Source organism: Rana temporaria, chromosome 8 (genome assembly GCF_905171775.1).
Source record: "Rana temporaria chromosome 8, aRanTem1.1, whole genome shotgun sequence".
Classification (NCBI taxonomy): Eukaryota; Metazoa; Chordata; class Amphibia; order Anura; family Ranidae; genus Rana; species Rana temporaria.
In genome coordinates, this window is record NC_053496.1 from 110,947,069 (window position 1) to 110,960,953 (window position 13,885).

Below are 13,885 nucleotides of genomic sequence, written 5' to 3' on the forward strand. Positions count from 1 at the left end.
TTGCTTTGTGTTTACTGTTTTGGTCCATTAAGTTCTCCTACTGTACAATAAGGACTTTGCAGTGTAAACTTGGCCCTTTTAGGGATATGCATTACTGCTTTATTGGCGTTCTTGAAGTTTTAGATCCAGTTTATGGGTTATGAATAACTAGTTCTGAAACATTGATTTAATGTATTTGCTCTATGCAATTAGTACAATACAATAGGCATTGAAGTGCTTTGGACAGAAGAATTCTTTTCAGCACCATCCTTTGATGCAGTGATTCATAGTCATACCTACTAATCTGTGCAAAACTGTGATATTGGACTGTTGTGGCCCGACTTCTCCTTCGGAAACATGTAAGTGCACACTGTTAGAATATGCTGTACTAGCTTTAAAATGGTTAAAATATATATATTTTTCTGATTTACCGAACCGTACCACCAGAAAAGATCTTGTACGTGTTTTATTATAGTCACATTTGTCTGAGGTTCCAGCTCTAGTTATAGTAGCTTAGCATCCTGATGTCTTATTCTTGTGCCTTCTGAATTCCAGCAACCTGTGCTATTGTTTCTCCTGAGGTGCAGTATATAGAGCATATCCTGCAGTTGTCATGGTACTCTGCTACGGGAAACATGAGACTCCACACACGTCTATTTTTTGCTGTGTATTAAGCATTGCATTGTTGGGTTGTTTAATGAAAAAATACTGTTTTCAAATTTCTTTTTATTAATCTTTTTTTTCTCATTTACAAAAATGTACGAATATGCTTTTTGTTCCTTCTCATTATTCATTATACAGAGTCTTGATCTATATCTATTAATTTCTTTATCATAAAAACAAAATATCCTTCAACATTTACCTACATATATTCCTATTGCCTTCCATACCCATTCATCCTAGTATCCAAACATTCAACCAGAAAAAAATAAAATAATAAATAATAATAATTTGTAGTCACATTGTTGGTCAGCAAGTGTTATATTGGGGTTATGTTACATGGTCAGTTTTTAGTTGCAGATAATGCTTGGTTGAGTTATTTAACCGGCTATTGAAATTGTATGAACAGAGCTTAAATAAGGCAGAAATAATTGGAACTTTTGTGTGAAAAGTGCTCAGTGCTGCCTGTTGGCTTGTGACCATTGTATCCGAATAATCATTTGAGCAGTTGAATCGCTTTTTTAAATGTGATTCTTTGTATGCTGAGAACAGACCAGGTTTGGATGAATCTCATGAAACGTCCACGTCCGTCTATTTTAGCCAGCATTGAAATACAACGTTGGAAACATGCAAAGCTTATTTTGTGGCCGATCAAATAACGCTGTGCATGTTCTTGCTATCTTAATAAAATTACAGGTGGAGTAGTGGGCTACTCGTGTTACTAAATTACCCGTTCAGATACCTGGCAATGTAGAAGATCCACACCATCAGTTGTACTGGCGGAAATGTGATGAAAGTATGTTTTTTGTTATATTCTTCTTTTGGGTTTATATATATATATATATATATTTATTTATTTATTTATTTATATGGCGTGGCTGATGTTAAACAGGACTATGCTCAGTAAATAGGGCAGTGTGTATATATGTATGTGTGTATATATGTATGTGTATATAATAGTGTGTATGTATGTATGTGTGTGTAGTGTATGTGTATGTGTATATATATATATATATATATATATATATATATATATATATATATATATATATAATATAAAAAGATCGACGATATATTATTACCCAAATTAGGCCGATATTTAACACTGCCCGCATCTGTGTCAGCAGAGTGTGGAGAAGGGAGGAGGAACGTGGGGCGTGTGTGTGAAACATTAAAGCGGAGTCCACCCAAAAGTGGAACTTCCACTTAAACCACTCCTCGCCCCCTTACATGCCACATTTGGCATGTAACTTTTTTTGGAGGGGGCTTCAGAAGAAGTGGGACTTTCTGTCCCACTTCCTCCTTCCGTCCCAGGGACCGCTTAGGCAATACGTCATATCGCCCTGTAGACAGCAGGGACCAGTCAGGGCATGCAGCGCCACTCGCGCATGTGCAGTAGGGAACCAGGTTGTGAAGCCGCAAGATGCCGGCACCTGCACCCGAAGCTGAGGGACAGGTCAGCTTCAAGTGAGGACATTGTGAGTTCCCTGGACAGGTACGGTAAGTGTCCTTATTTTAAAAGTCAGCAGCTGCAGTATTTGTATGTATATTATGGTATTCATTCACTGTTTTCATTGTTTTTCCATATTCCATGGTCTAGCACCCATGTTATAGCTTCTGCAAATTAAATATTGTTTTCACTGTTCATTGCCCTAGGGCTTTGTTCTATATCCTACAAGTGCTGTTTATTCCAATTTATTTGCATAGAACTGTGTGTAAACCTGTGTCGTGCATCTGTAAAGAGAAACATCAGGGCTACATAAGAGAAGGGGTGCTGTGCGTTTAGAAAAAAAAAATTGTAATACACAATGCCCCCTCCCTGTACATATTGCCCCCTCCATGTACACACTAGCCCCCATCCCCCTACACATTGCCTTCTTGCCCACTGTCCCCAAAAACATGGCTGAGATGTCGCACTAATTACTGCTCTGCCTGGCAAGAGTTAAAGCTGATGCTGTGGGCTGCACACTGAAGATGCCTACATTAGTCTCTCGCTGCTCACATTCCTGAGATCCTGGACTAATCTTCCAACCTGTAGTTCCCCAGAATACACAGTAAGGATGGCAGTGCTACCCAGTCCCGGCAGAAGCCTTGGTTGGCTACAGAGTGCCCATAAAAAGTGCTGATTGGAGGCTTCCCAGAAAGACGTGTTGCTTACCTGAGGCATTCACAGCGCTAGTGATCCGACTTTGTCACAGAGAGTGGCTGCCGGTTCAGTGAGGAATCGCTTTACTGGACAGGCAGCGGCCTCCCGGGGCCCCTGAAGCATGGTTGAGGTCGAAGGTGCGACCCCTGATGCTACGCCAATGGTTAATGGGCTGACAAAAGCCTACATACCAGGACGCAATTTGTAGTCGTCATGGCGACCTGACGTCTAGTATTTGCCACACCCTGGCGTAGTGTTTACTTTCCAAAGGCCAGGAATTAAAGTAATCGCAAATCACATAAAAAAAAAAAAAAACACAAACAAACTGGACCCCTGCAGGCTCTTATTATAATGTGCTAGTATGCACTGCACGCCAGCACATTATGACAGATTTTCCTAAAAAACATCTCTCCAGAGGTGTGCTGTGACCGCTGACAGGGATTCCACCTGGCCTTCCGGGTTCGCACGCTTCAGCCGTTTGAATGACCGAGCAACCATAATGCCACTCCCATGGCACATTTCTAACCCTTTCTTAAACTACTGATCTACCTGTGTGTTAACCCTTCACCTCCTTTATCCTGCACATCTGCTTATTAACCTTGCAATGTGTGTGACCAGTACATTGCCCTTCTCGCCTCCTCCCTCTGTGTCTAATCTTAACACACAATGGTTTAATAAATACCACCAAAAGAAAGCGCCATCTATTTAAAATAAATGATATAAAAAGTTAATTTGGGGGACCAACAAAATGTCAGTCAAACTATCACAGCACTAACAAATAGACCGGTAATGGATGCTGCTACTTACTAAATCAAACCTCACGGATGATTGTTTACTTTTTTTTAAACTGTGTTTTAAGCAAAACGGTTTTAAATAAATGCTGTTTAAATCCCCTTTTAAACTGATAGGCAATAAATGATCAAAGTGTTGGTCGTCTTATAAAGTTGTTTGAAAAATACAATTATTCACAGCATTTGTGAACAGGTAGTTTCAGTTTTAGTGATTGATGAACATTGGAACATATTGACACAAGATGAATACATTTATAAAGGAGAGTGTGACATTTAGCATTTTTAAGATGCATACTTGCACTTTCATACAGTAGTTAAATAAACTTGTATTTATGCATCTGACCAGTTGAGGAATGTTCCTGGTATGTTTTTTTTTTTTTTTTTTTTTAAATAAGACAAATAATGAGCGGTTGTAAACATAACTGGCTATACAGGTAAAGGTCTCTCCTGTTCAACCCAGCGGGCTGAACAACAGCCATACAGTGGATATAAAAAGTATACACACCCCTGTTAAAATGTCAGGTTTCTGTGATATATATATATATAAAAAAAAATGAGACAAAGATAAATAATTTCAGAACTTTTTCCATCTTTTAACCACTTAAAGACCGCCCGCAGCATATATACTGCGGCAGGGTGTCTCTATTGTGCAAGAAAATGTACCTGTGCGTTGTTTCATGTAATAGTGTGGGCACACGCCCACTGCGCGGAGGAGTCACAGAGAGGCAGATGTAAACAAGGCGGATCTCTGCTCTGACAGGGGAGAACATGGGGATCGTCTGTTCCTAGTAATGGGGAACAGCGATCTGTGTTCTTCCTGTCAGTACTTCCCCCCCCCCACACATTTTGGAAAGACAAAAAAAAATATTATTATTATACACTATTTATATAGCGCCAACAGTTTACACAGTGCTTTACAATGTATAGGGGGGACAACACAATTACAGTACAGTTCAATACAAAAGATACAGGAGGGCCTTGCCCATAGAGCTTACATTCTAAATGACGGCAGTGGTGGTACAAAAGGTAATAGCTGCAAAGAATGATTTGATGGGGGTAGAATTCTTTATTTGCTTACTAACTGATAAATTTGTATTTACCGCCTATGTGAGGTACAAGCTGATTTAGTATAATTGTAGAGAATAAATAATTGCTGCATCCTTAAAACAATCAAAGTGATTCCCGCGGATGATTTGCAGTAAACCGGGCAAAATAATAATTCTGTTTGTCAAAGACTACATTTGTTGTATTTGTCTATTTTATCTACTTGTGATATAGCCCCATGGGTACTTCTGTATACAATGTGGATTTTTTTTTCTTTAGCTAAATTTAAATTGAACATATGATTGTACAAGTATTAAATCATGATAGAGGGTAACTTGGAGTAGTATCCTGTTATTACAAGGCAGATTCTGTCAGTATGCATATCGAGAACCCAAACTTTTTGGCAATGCTGTCAGGTTTTTAATGCTGTGTGCGCCTATCTTTGGGGAGGTTCATCCTCTCTATTTGTCTAAGTGACCCTAGTCACTAGGATTCAAAGTGAGAAAAAATCCAAAATGTTGAATTGTAACCTTAACGGGAATAGATCAGTAATATTAAGAGAAGTGTTTTATAATGGGGATACTTGTTTTAACCCTTCCCTATTGTCTCTAAAATTATTCAATTGCCCTCCTGGCCTGACATTCCTTTCCTACATATAGTAAAAATCGACATGTTATGCTAGAATATTACTTGAAACACCCCAAACATACATTTTTAAGCATTCGCTCTATAGAGTAAGATGGTGGGTGTTGCAGTTTTTTTTTTTTTTTTTTTTTAATATCGCACAATATTTAAAAAAACAAATACACTTTAATAAATTTGAATGCACAAAATCACGATGTAATACCCAATTGTTTGATAAAATATAAAAGATGATGTTACACCTAGTAAATAGATACCTAACATGTCATACTTGAAAATTGAGTATGCCTGTGGAATGGCGACCCACTGCAATACTTTAAAAATCTCCCTAGGCAATGCTTTAAAAGCCTTTACAGGTTACCAGTTTAAAGTTGCACAGGAGGTTTGGAGCCAGAATTATTGCTCTTGCTATAACGCTTGCATGTGCAACCTAGGATTGTGTTTATGCGTGAGCAGAGGGGGCGCTTTAAATTTATTTTTATAAAAAAAAAAAAAAAACGTTATTTAACTTTTTTGTTTTTTATCACTTTTATTGCTATCACAAGGGATGAACAATATCCCCTGTGATAGCATGAGCAGTGACAAGTTATCTTTACATTTTTAGAAAGCATCTAATTAAGTATAGATTAGTTTGAACAGATGCTTTCACAAACCAGTAATGGCTTATTTACATCTGAGTGAACCGGAAGCGAATAGGATTTTGTCACTCCGTTTCTTAGATCATAGAGATGATTGGGAAAGTTCCGGTCTATAATTTCTATGGTGAGCCAGTGGAAGTGCCCCGCTTCAGTCCTGGATTCCCTCGTGCCACTAGGATCGCTTTTAGACGTACATTGCTGGCAGAAAAAAGAAAAAAATGCCAAGATCAGTACTGCAGCCATGGCCCTGGTATAACCACTTCAACCCAAGGATTTACAGGAACATCCTTTGGGCAGGAAGTGGTTTAAGGTTTGGCTTCAGATATGCTTTAACATTTTTAAGGGTTATTTTCTATGTATATAAATATTTTGCACGCATATTTACCATGATAAAACTTATAAAAAGGGGTGCATAATTCCAAATAGCTTGACAACCATTATTGCAAACCGCTGAGGGTCTGGATTCAAGGAAGTGTGCTTATGTATTGTGTCCAGGAGTGTGTTTTTTTTATTTTTTATGTGCTGTATGTACATTCCTTATTTGTCTGCTGCCATGATCTGTTTTGGATATATAGCTACGATATTGTTGGTACTAAAAGTTTTTTTTCTTCTTTTTTATCATTTACAGATCTGAATTGATTCAAATCACCAATGCACTTGCCCTCCCATGGAAGACAAGTTCCAGCTGCGGGCCTCTATAGGTTCTAAATTACCGAAATTTGGTACATCCAAGCCTGTAGGAAGCTTACTGCAACGGGCACAAAATGGCACATGTAATGGACTATCCGCTAAGGGAACCTTTAGTGTTGAAAAGCACATTGAACATGACAGGACACCTGCATTCACTTTAAACTGGAGCAAATCAAGATATCCACAAAATGACCAAATTTCAAGAGCACCTCCTAATCTTGCCGTTGAAAAAGCCTCATTTCAGGTAATGGTGCATAATGATGCACCCAGATTAAGTATCACAAAACCTGGGAAGCAAAGCAACATTTTGGTGTCGCATAAAAAAGACTTGAGTGACCATGTACTGTCTAGTTCAAGTAAATTTACAAAAGGTACCCAGTTTGGAAGGACTCCCTACCCTGGGTTGAGTGGACATAAACCTCTGGCTAATGGAGTTTACACAGCTAAGCCCCCAACCGGCTTATATAGACCAAGAGCCAATTCTGCTACAAGTCAAAACTTCACCAATAACGTCTTTCCTGACAACAAGACATTCTCCCATGTTAGGAGATCACAGAGCTTTTCCCACTCTATTCAAAATCCCAAGTTTCCAGCTGCAGGATTGACCAGGTCTTATTCTCTTCACAGAGAAACGGATATGCCGAAAATACATCAATCACAGCATTTACTTACACGGGCAGATCTTAGATCCAGGACTGCAAAGCAGTATGGTCTGTCAAATGGTAATGAGCCACACATTAAATCTATGTTTACAAGGACATATCCTACAGGTATAACATCTAGTCTAAAGAAACCCGTTTTTACAAATAGTCCTGTGGCTTTGGCTCCTTTAGGTTACAAATTAACCCGTCCATCTTTGCAGAAAGCAAGCAGAGCACCGTACACCACGGAAATCATTCCTGATGGAACAAAAGGTTCTTCCGTCACTCCTATAAACCACAAAATAGAATTCTTATCAAATGGGACATGTCAAGGAATGGACCAACACCAAGGGGAAGACACGGACTTGGACATCGATATTCTTTCTTCGTGCAATAATCTAGAGCGGCAAGACTTCAAGGATGGTTATTTCAGTGAAGATGTGGATGAACTTTCTATTTCCTCTTTGTCATCGTCTGACAAGAATGATTTCAGTGAGGATTTTAGCGATGATTTTCTAGACTTGGAAGATGCGAATAAAATCACTATTGTGGAAAAACCAGAGAAGACATTGCTTGATGAGCCATCACATTCGTTGACTGAACTGCACGATGAAAAACAGAATATTGGCAATAACCTGGAGGAGTGGCTTGATATGAATATGTCTGGTAAATTTGCTTATTTGCATTATATAAATCCTGTATTATAATAATAATAATAATTTGAAATAATTACACATGGTTCTTAAAGCCCAAGTACAGCTAAACAATTTTTTTACCAGAGTTAGGATAACCTAAACCCTACTATCTATGCCAACAACTCAAAACTGCAGCCCGCGGGCCAAATGTGTCCATTTGCATGTCTTCATCCGGCCCTTGGGGCACTTTTCCTTCCAGTGATATTGGCCACTATTCCTCCCAATGATGGTTTGCTATTCCTCCCACTGACACCAATGACGGGTCGCTATTCCTCCCACTGACACCAATGACGGGTCGCTATTCCTCCCACTGACACCAATGACGGGTCGCTATTCCTCCCACTGACACCAATGACGGGGCGCTATTCCTCCCACTGACACCAGTGACGGGGCGCTATTCCTCCCACTGACACCAGTGACGGGGCGCTATTCCTCCCACTGACACCAGTGACGGGGCACTATTCCTCCCACTGACACCAGTGACGGGGCACTATTCCTCCCACTGACACCAGTGACGGGGCACTATTCCTCCCACTGACACCAGTGACGGGGCACTATTCCTCCCACTGACACCAGTGACGTAATACTTGTGCATTTTTTACTTTCACTGGTCAGAATCTGGCCCCTTAAAGTTACATAGTAGATGAGGTTGAAAAAAGTCAAGTCCAACCTATGTGCGTGATTTATATGTCAGTATTACCTTGTATATCCCTGTATGTTTTGGTAGTTCAGGTGCTTATCTAATAGTTTTTTTAAACTATTGATGCCCCCCGCTGAGACCACCGCCTGTGAAAGGGAATTCCACATCCAAATCGCTCTTACAGTAAAAAACCCTCTACGTAGTTTAAGGTTAAACCACTTTTCTTCAAATTTTAATGAGTGGCCATGTGTCTTGTTAAACTCCCTGAAGTTTGAAGGTCAGGAAACAGGCCTTTTTGAATGTTTGTTTTGTTTTCAATTTCCTTTTATTAGTTTATACAAAATGTCACAATTATACAAGTTTCATTTATATTATACAGATACTTTTTCTTCTGTATGTCAGTTAGGGTCCATAATTGTTATCTAAGATTTTGAAAATTTTCCTTATTCCTATCTCCTATTCTCATCTCAATCTCATCATCCACACACTTCTACTCTCATCCAAAGCACATTCACCCACACCCCAAAATTAAAAAACCTTTTCTAGTTCCTATTTCCTCCTTCCTCTCCACCTAAGCCCTCCTTTGGGGTTAATTATTTGCTCACATTTATAGATACTTTATCACTTTTGTTGAGGACCGAAATTCTTCCCAACTTTGCCATATGTTTGGCATTTTTTTTCTATATATCCTTCTTCCCTTCTTTCCCTTTCTTCTGTCTTTCCATATATTGAATTTTGTTCATTTCACATATCCATTCAGTTACCGTCGGACTTTTTGTACTTCTCCATTTACGAGCTATTATTGTTTTGGCTGCGGATGTCAAATGGTGAAGAATATCCATTTTAATAGCTTTTGATCTTGACATTAAGGGATAATATTGAAATATTTATACTTGGGTTCATCTCCACTCCAGATACCTTCTGATAAATCTCAAATATCTTTTTCCAGAAATTCCTCACCAAATGACGCCCATACCAAATATGATCCATGGTTCCCCTTTCCTCCCATACATCTCCAGCAGGTCTCCATATTTTCCTTTATTTTTTCCTTATTTATTAAGGCTACTGGGCTCCAATACCATCTCATTATAATATTTTTATTCATTTTTTTTCATTCCTGTTAAATCTTGAATTCCCTGTACACACGAGCGGAATTTCCGCCAGCAAAAGTCTGATGTGAGCTTTTCATCGGAAATTCAGACTGTGTGTATGCTCCATCAGACTTTTGCTGGCGGAATTTCGGAAGCATTGAACTTCTTTTTCTCGCCTCTTTGTAGTGTTGTACCTCACCACGTTCTTAACGCTCGAAAGTTCAGAGAACTTTTGTGTGACCGTGTGTATGCAAGCCAAGCTTGAGCGGAATTGCGTCAGAAAAACCATCCAACTTTTTTCAGATGGAAATTCCGCTTGTGTGTACAGGGCATTAGAGATCCAGAGGAGAGTAATGGATCATATATCTTTGACAGTTTTTTTAGTCGATTTTTGTTCTTCTGTTAATATTTTTTCAAATTAAGTTATTTGCCTGTTTCGAATGTTTGGAGACCCCTGATCTATGTCCCTGTTGGGAAGATTTACCCTCACTTTCTGCTCTGACAACTGTCATTGGGACAGTGAATGAAAGAAAATCTACCTAATGATGACAGACGGCTTTCATATCCTTAAAGAGTTCTAAACTTTACTTACTCCGCTAGAAATGTTGTTTTCACTTTGTCGGTATTTGTTAATTTCCTTCCCCACTTTTAAATTGCAAATGTTTTCAAACTAGGACTACTCTATTCAGAAAGTATTTTTCTGGAGTTAGCCATGTTTTGGTCAAAGTTTCTATTATCCATGGTTGCTGGAAAACAAAATGACTTGCTGGCTTTTTATGCCTCTTCTAGATTCCAGGGGTGAGCTATCCTAGCAGATTTGTGAGCATCATGTAAACCGGGGGTGTCCAACCTTTTAGAGAGCAAGGGCCACTAAAGCAACTTGGTAACCAGTCGCAGGCCACAATGAGCGGAGCAGGCGGATGACAGGTCACGGTTACTCTATAGGCCCTCTGATCTGATCTGCTTAGATGGAAGGGGAGAATTCCCTTCTATTTTTTTTTTTTTTTTAGAGGATCGGATTGGAGGTAGGCGGCCAAAAGTCTGTTTACATCTGCCACTCTGTAGAGTTGAATTGAGGGTCAGATTGGGTAGGGCTGATCATGTGAAAAGGGCCTAAGACTGCTTTCACACTGATGTGCTGCGGTAGTGCACCTATGTCTATCCTGCAGGTTAGCTGAACTTTGCCATAGACTCCGCCTGTGGAAAAAGCCAGCGTTGTACAGGAAGTATCAGCTTATGGGGCTCTGCTTCCTCTACCACCAGCTTCATTCACAACACTGATGCTGTGGTATGACGGGTCGACAACCTGCGATATGGGCTTGCCAACCCACCATTCCAGAGCGGGAGGTCGCGGGCCACATCAGAGGGCTCCGCGGACCACATGTGGCCCCCGGCCACTGGTTGGCCACCCCTGATGTAAACAATGCAAAACAGACAAATAATGCTGTGGGCTCTATTCTGATACATTCTGTGAAATTATCTGAGAATCCAGTTGAAACAACACTTTGTTATGGGCTTGTTATTGCCTACAAATGTCTGAAGAGCAAACGACAAACAAACAAGTAAAGTAAAAAGTAACTGTCCATGCAACTTGGCAGATAAAAAAACAAGACCACCACAGTATCCAAATATAGTTCCAAGTCTTCAGTAAAAACTGAAGCAAAGTCTTCTGCAGCTGTCCCTGATTACACCATGCACAAGAGAATGCACTGGATCTGAGCAAAAGACAAGAGAAAACAGGGAAATGCACACCTTGCACAGGTAAAGTGGAAGTTCAGCCAAAAACAAACTCTAAATCTACTGGCAGCCACATTCTATGACTAATCTACCTAACCCCGGAAAGCAAAAATCGCTATACATACCTTTTCTGCAGACGCTCCGGTCCGGTCTCCAGCGGCGGATGCTGTGTGCAGAAGAGACGGCCAACAATTATTGAACAATGCCAGGGTAGTGACAACACCCATAGAGTTGCTAAAGAGGCTTCCATTGTCGGCTGCTTCTCCTGCACACTCTTATACAGAGAATCCTCCGCTGACGGCTCAGCATGGGACTGAACTGAAGCTTCTGTAGAAAAGGTTTGTATAGCAATTTTTGCTTTACAAGGCTAGATAGATTAGTCTTAAACCTCGTACACACGACCGGTTTTCCGGCGCATATTTACACTTACGCGGCGTATCTCGAGATACGTCGGCGTAAGTGCTTTGTGAATCCGGGCCATAATGTTTGGGAGTTCTGAGTAATTTTCAAGCAACAAAATTACGATTTTTACATAAAGAAAAGTGCCAGAATAGGCCCGGTATGGAAGTGGTTAAAGTTACATTGGTGGGTTAACAACCACTTTAAAACCTTATTTTGAAAAGTGTACACCTTGTCCCTAAGCTCTTAAAGCGGATGTGCCACTAAAAAACTATATTAAAAGCAAGCAGCTACAAATACTGCAGCTGCTGACTTTTAATATAAGGACACTTACCTGTCCTGGAGTCCAGCGGTGATCGCAGCAGATGACGAGCCGATCGCTCGTCACCCTGCTGCTCCCCCCTCCATCCACGGTGAGGGAACCAGGAAGTGAAGCGCTCCGGCTTCACTGCCCGGTTCCCTACGGCGCATGCGCGAGTCGCGCTGCGCCCGCCGATTGGCTCCCGCTGTGTGCTGGGAGCCGAGTGTTCCCAGCATACAACGGGGGGGGCGACGGGAAGCGGAGAAAAAACCCGTCCTTTGCCCGTATCGTAGGGCCGGAAGTGGGTGCAGATACCTGTCTGTAGACAGGTATCTGCACCCCCCTCCCCCCTGAAAGGTGTCAAATGTGACACCGGAGGGGGGGAGGGTGCCGATCAGCGGGACTCCACTTTAGAGTGGAGATCCGCTTTAATGCAAGCTAGAAAATAACCTGTCTCTTGAAGAATTGTACTGTACAGGATAAATCCTATGAACATACCTGTCTGTAGTGAGTGTGTGTTACAGATGATTATTCTAAAATAATACTTGTAATGCTAAATTGGTGGAAGTCCTGACTCTTGATTAACCTCCCTGGCGGTATGATTATTTCAGATTTTAGGTGCTGAAAGGGGTACCATTATTTTGCATGGAAATTTGGCGTTTTTATATTGTAGGCCTGTAATTCTTAGAAATAACTCGCGTAAATCTGACGAAACTAGTCTAGTAGACATCTCGGCAGGGCTTTTTTTCAGGGGGAACTCAGTTCCACCACCTCTGGCTCTGACCCTTTGGTGCCTGCTCACTACAATCACTTGTAAACATAGAAGTCAGGTTTCTGTGTTTACAAGTGACAGCTCTGCACTCTGTGTGTAACCCCTCTAAACTCTGTACTCTGTGTGTAATGCAATCCTGGTATTTAATGCCCCTTTAAGACCCTTCTACTGTTTGTGAAATCTGAACAGGGTCGTGGTTGAGTTCCTGCACCTATTTTCTGAGAAAAAAAGATCTCGGGTATGATAACATTTGAAACACAAAATCATAAATTATAATGTAATAATTATAACAATTAATAATGTAATTATTATAAAAAATTATTCAATAATGTAATCAAATTAAAAACACTGAAATTTGCTCAGTTGCAGAATTGTCGCTGTCATTACTTTTATTGTTTGATGATAAATTTCCCCACAAATCGCTATCGCTCAATTCTGCAAGTGATTCTAATTTATTATCGCTAAAACCACTTTTGACATAAAGGGACACTTTTTGGTTGCTATGGACAATCTCCAGTTTGCAGGCAGAAAGAACAGTCTTTATAATATAAAACTGCATGCAGGACACTGGGAAGACCACTAGGGACAAAGGGGGTGTGTAATTATTTTATACAGTACTGTAATCTATAAGATTACAGTGTACTGTGTTTTTTATTTTTTGATTTTTTTCCGCCGATCTCCGCCCCTGTGCATCGTAACGTTGCAGGGAATGGAGCTCAACGGCACACGGGCACTGTGTCAATCGAGCGAGGAGACCGCTCAGTCACGCAGCGGGGAGACATCGCAGGATCCAGGGGACAAGGCAAGTCTCCGCCTGGATACTGTGATGCAATCCCGAGTCTGGCTTGGGGATGCCGCTAATGGTACTGGATTTCCACCCCGAGCCAGACTCGGGATTACCGCCAGGGAGGTTAAAAGGCAGTGGCGGCAGTTAAATGGTTAATTGTTTGATTAGCCCAGTGACCATCGCTCTCAGGCTGCTGGCACCTAGATCGTGGTCCCACAAGCTGAAAAATCTT

At 40.7% G+C, this 13,885-nt stretch overlaps 1 protein-coding gene across 4 annotated transcripts in view; it reads left to right on the forward strand.

Annotated features, from left to right (window-relative positions):
- The window catches only part of CCSER2 (coiled-coil serine rich protein 2), a 158,389-nt gene that overhangs the window by 40,899 nt on the left and 103,605 nt on the right, over positions 1 to 13,885 (forward strand). For all 4 annotated transcript variants that reach the window (XM_040320511.1, XM_040320509.1, XM_040320507.1 and 1 more), the window contains exon 2: positions 6,529 to 7,897. In XM_040320511.1, the coding sequence (XP_040176445.1) occupies positions 6,568 to 7,897 (1,330 nt within the window). In that variant the 5' untranslated portion in view covers positions 6,529 to 6,567. The remainder of the gene's footprint in view (positions 1 to 6,528; positions 7,898 to 13,885) is intronic.